Source organism: Sinocyclocheilus anshuiensis, unplaced genomic scaffold (genome assembly GCF_001515605.1).
Source record: "Sinocyclocheilus anshuiensis isolate Anshui unplaced genomic scaffold, SAMN03320099.WGS_v1.1 scaffold392, whole genome shotgun sequence".
NCBI lineage: Eukaryota > Metazoa > Chordata > Actinopteri > Cypriniformes > Cyprinidae > Sinocyclocheilus > Sinocyclocheilus anshuiensis.
Genome location: NW_015557091.1, coordinates 3,869,422 through 3,874,879, shown reverse-complemented (window position 1 = coordinate 3,874,879; position 5,458 = coordinate 3,869,422). Strand labels below are relative to the sequence as shown.

The 5,458-nt window shown below is 35.5% G+C and overlaps 1 protein-coding gene across 1 annotated transcript in view; it reads left to right on the top strand.

Annotated features, from left to right (window-relative positions):
• LOC107677268 (dihydropyrimidine dehydrogenase [NADP(+)]-like) overlaps positions 1-5,458 on the top strand; it is a 186,546-nt gene that overhangs the window by 23,367 nt on the left and 157,721 nt on the right. Inside the window, exon 2 of the mRNA XM_016472113.1 lies at positions 974-1,084. Coding sequence (XP_016327599.1) covers positions 974-1,084 — 111 coding nt within the window. The remainder of the gene's footprint in view (positions 1-973; positions 1,085-5,458) is intronic.

Sequence of the window (5,458 nt, the reverse complement as noted above, 5' to 3'; positions counted from 1 at the left end):
TGATGACAGCTCACTCAGGGCGGGTCTAAGGTAAGATGCCAGTCCAGTCTGTGCTAAAACGCCACTGTCAATCAAACTATCATTGAAGGTGCCTTTCGCGCCGCGCCGCTGCTCGACGCTGCTTGACGCTGGCTCACATTGAAAATGAATGACTTCCGGCCACTTTGACTCTCTCGACGGCGGCGGTGTGAACGCACAGTTAGTTTTTACAGCTTTTTGGTATCTAAGATATTCTGGGTGATTCCGGACCCTCCTTCAGGCCTGTCCTGCAAAAGTGATTTTTTTTTCTTCCTACAGGTTTATTGTCTGTTATGTGAAATACCACATACTGTACACGAGTACAAGTTTAACACATAATACATAAATACATCATACATAGAAGTTTGATTCTGAGGGTTAAGGGTTTTTCAGATCACTAATTGTAATTGTAATAGTGATTCTGCCTCGCAATCACCACTAGTAACCCTTTTGAAATTCTCTCAAATCTCTGTTTGTGATGTTACATACCCGGTAACTGCATGCGAAGCTGACATTGTCTGAATGCTTGTGCGGGTTTTTGCAGAAGAACTGCATATTTTGAAAGTGAATGAGTTTGAAGGTCAGCTGTCTGCATCTCTCCAATGTGAAACGATGCTGCGGCACGCTAGTTTAGGAATGACAAGCATCTGCTAAACACACTCTTGATTTTTTAAAGACAGCCTGTTGGCATGCTTTTGATATGTCCTCAGAACTCTCTTAATTGTTCAGCTGTGAAACTTAAAAGCGTGCTATTTTCCCAGAGCGCTGGAAATGTCCTTGCCGAGAATCACATTTGTTCAAGAACAAGAGTACACACACACACACACACACACACACACACACACACACACACACACACACACACACAAACAAGCAAAAGCCGTTGTGTATTGCAAGTTATGCATAATATGAAACTACCTTGACTATTTCTCTCTCTCTTTCTCTATCTATTCAGAGCATCCTGGCCTTGAACCCTCGGGTCCAGACTCACGCTGCGCTCCTCTCTACTGCGACGAAGAAAATGGAGAAAAAACACTGGAAAAGAAACACAGAGAAAAGCTGTGAGGTGCGTCTCCTCCATCACCCTCAACCCTCATCTTTTCACCTGCCCATCAATAGGGCTCTCACTGACCAATCACCCAGAGAGAAGAGGAACTTAGTGTTGTTTCCAGATTTAGATGGGCTGTTTCCTGCCTCTGGACCCATCTGTTTAGCTTTCTTCAGTACAGTGTTAATTTTGACAGAAATTTTGATTTAGTTTTAGTCATAGTCTTTTGACGAAAATGCCATTTAGTTTTAGTCATATTTTAGTCATCTGAATTGTTTTAGTTTTAGTCTAGTTTTAGTCGACTAAATATCATATACAATTTTAGTCGACTAAATCTAAAGGGTTTAGTTAAATTGTAATGCATAATTTTTTTTTTTCTTTCTGTTCTGGTTATTTTAGTACATCAGGTTAAGCTAAAGTTTAACTGAAACAAAATACGTTTTTATTTCCTTTTTTATAGATTTGTTTTATAATTTCAGTTAACATTTATTTTATTTCAATTAATGAAGAATATTTTTATGGTTTTAGTTTTAACTATAAAAACCTGATACTAGTAAAATTTATTTATTAAATAATATTTTGAATAATGTTCTTAGTCTGTCCATCCTGTGATGGGGAATCCCAGACAGAACCTACAATAGTTGTAAATTAAATGTAAATGATATTAAATTAAACTAAATACAGTTTATGTACCCAAAATATCAATAATGACCAGGAAAAAAAGCATGAAATACACAGTGACTCTTATTTTGAAATGTCTGCACTGCAGCTGCAGGCTGCTCATTCAAGTTCAGATGAGGGAAATAAAATATGTATTCTTACAACCGTCTAAAACATATTACAATATAAACATCGTATAGTAAACATTGTCATAATTCATCAACATTCATTTTTACAACCATCTAATACCATATAAACATCGTATAGTAAACCGTCATAATTCATCAACATTAATTCATAAGCAATCACTTGGCATAAATGTGCGCTATTCATTGATTACAACCCGCGCTGAAGACGTCTGAAGCGCTGCTGCGCGAGCCTGTAGAGCGCGAAACAGCGCAGTGTTTTCCCGCAGTTAGATCAGGATGGTGTATGTACGTATCTACCACAGAGACATCAGTCCTGACTGAGCCTGACTGGATGATATCTTCCCCAATCGTCCTTCCCTAACATTTTCGTCTCGTTTTTATTCGTTGACGAAAACTAAAGTATATTTTCGTTTTAGTTTTTGTCATTAAAAACTGTTCTTTATTTAGTTATCGTCTCGTTTTCGTCAGTGAGAAAATGTCGTTGACGAAAATTATGACGAAAATAATTTGTCAACAAAATTAACACTGCTTCAGTAGCTGCTTTTTAACCTTTCGTTTGGCCTTGTTGAGAAATCAGCAGCTGTGTTCGGCACCACTGCCGCAAAAACTCAAGCTGAATTTGACCACATACATGATCTCAAACTGACACACTCAAGACCTTCAGATAGTGAAACTCTTTGTCTTTAATATATTAAATATTTTATTTATATTTAATATACTTATTATATTATATTTAAATATTATGTATTTAAATTATATTTGTCTTTGCAAATTATATTATTAGCAACAATTTGAGTGAAAATAGCAAGTACTGCAAATGCTTGTATTGTCATTATCAAAACCAATGCCTGTAGCAGCAACATTTTTGCAATTTCTGAGTATTAAATGATTATAGGCATTTAGCATTGTATTATCATTTTAGATTTGAAAGCCTTTATTTATAGCATTTAATAGACCTAAACTGCAAACTGTCATACTTCTAGTTTTGTTTATCATTTATTAACAGCAACCCTTTAACTAATAAAACCTGCAGCAAATGTCACATAAACCCATTATGAAAAATTAGATTTGTTTTTCAATGTGAAATATGTCCAGACAGGCAGAGTGATGAATAGTTTCTCTCCTACTATTTGCTATTTTTTCCATTTCAAAGCATATGATGCATGTTAATTTTTATGCTAAATAAATCATTTAAAAAAGTATTTTAAAAGCTTGTTTCCTCCTTAGAGTTTAAAAAAAGTAAAAGTTATAAAAAAAAATAATAAAATTGTTTTAAAATCCTTATACATTTATTATTATTATTTATAAAATTAGTCAGAATTTTTATAATTATTTTTTACTCTGAGGCGAAAACAGGCATCTATAGATTTCACTACGTTCACAACAGAAATAGATACTCGCTTGTTGCTTGTTGTGATTGCAGCTGGTAAGAACTAACTTGATTAACATGGAATATATTAAACGACCAAAGCATTGTCTGCTTAGGTATGAGGTCTGAAACACTTCTTACTACAAAAACTCAAATTAAAGTTAACGTTATAGTCCCCCTGAGCACTGAGGTTTGTTACCGCAACAGCAACGCAAGAATGCACATTACGTCTATTGAACGCTTGCATTCAGGTCTTGCATAGAGTGTGTTCTTATACTCCTTGAATGCGTGTGTATATCAAAAAATAGAAGTACTAAAATTAAGTTTAAGCAGTTAAATACAGGCTCACACATGCAGTTCTGTTGACTTCCTGTAAGCAGGTATTTCATCATAAGACAAGAACGTGTTGGTGAGCTACACTCGCTAACACACACGCTCAGACAGTCGCTCAAACGTAATTATCTTACAATTCCAGGCACATGGCATCAAAGTCTCACGAATATCTCCCCAGACCAGTGTGCGACGGAAGGGTTTGTGTTTTTTGGCAGGTGGTTGCTATGCCTCGTCTGTCCTTTTAAAGGCAACTGAGCCTCCTGCTTGTTTGATGTGGAGACACAAGATGGAGGTGTTTTGTAGGGGAGATTATCTACTCCCCGCTGACAGCACTGTTGCTAAGCACAGCTGCCTAATTCATCATTCTAATCAATGGGGATGGATCGCAGGCCTGATTTAATTCATAGATGCTCTGTGCTATAGATTGAACACATGGCATGTGAGTTTACTGTATCAGGAGTATACATGTGTATCTTTTGCCATGCTACGCTTGTGCAAATACACTACCGGTCAAAAGTTTGGGATAATTAGGAGCTTTTGAAAGAAGTCCCTTATGGTTACCGAGGCTGTATTCGAGGGGTTATGACGTCATTGGCAGGCGACACATTCACACTATGGAGACGGGCAGTGTCACTATTAAAATTGCTTATTTCTCTGGATTTAAACATTCTTCGAAACATTTGGGATAATGTAAGAACACAAGTCAGCAAAATATATAACACTGTTCTAGTGGTTTTTGGATATTTTAATAAAAAAATCTTACATATTGTGCCTTCAAATAAATACAGTAAGTATTATTGCAAGTCAAAATAACAGTTTTCTTTTTTAATATGTAATTTTTAATGTAATTTATTCATATGATGGCAAATCTGAATTAATATTGCTTAATATTTTTTTGTAGAGACATGATACAATTTGTTTCAGGATTCTTTGAATAGAAAGTTCAAAAGTTCTAAGTTCTTTCTTTCTTTCTTCTTTTTCTTTCTTTCTTTCTTTCTTTCTTTCTTTCTTTCTTTCTTTCTTTCTTTCTTTTGTTTCCTTATCTTATCTTTTCTTTTCTTTGTTTTTTTTATTAATTTCCTTTCTCACTCTTATTGTCCTTTCATTTAATTCTTTCCTTCTTCTTTTTGTTTTATTTCCTTCCTTTCCTTTTCTTTCTTTTTTTTTGTTTATTAGTTCATTTTCTCATTCTTATTTTCCTTTCTTTATTTTGTTAGTTTCCTTTCTCGTCCTTATCTTTTTCTTTCTTTCTTTCTTTCTTTTAACTTTAGGCAATGCATATACTAATGTTAATTAATGGAACCTTATTGTAGTTTTAATGATTTTTGATATAATTCGGTTAATGTTTTACTGGCCATAGCATGACAATAATTATTGTTTTATCAGTAATCCAGAATTTAAATAGTGGTGCATCCTTAATGTGAGCATTGGATGTATCACCTGTCTGTCTCCTGAAGCATCCCGTTGAAACAGGGCACAGGATGATAGGAAGGCCCTGTAACCACACTGATTGCTGTGTGACTCTGTGTATGTGGCTTGTGACCTTCTTCCTAGTATACAGCTCTGTTCTCTGTCATTGGCTTAAAGAATTTGCCACTGATGATTCAAACGCGAGTTTGAGCAGTGTAGAGTAGCGCTTTTTGTTTGTCATTTCTCTGATCACAAATGCAGACATGATTTTATGTTTTCGCGGCGCAATAAGCAACGCAAAGCGTAAAAACACAGTATAAGTCATTACAATCAGTAATTACGTCCCCACTGGATGCAACAAATGCCTCGCTTGTAATGGGTTTTCTTGGTTTTGTCTCGTTGCGCCGGACACATGGAAACCATAGACTGTATGATGGAAACACAGTATGGTAAGGGGCGTAACATTTCCGT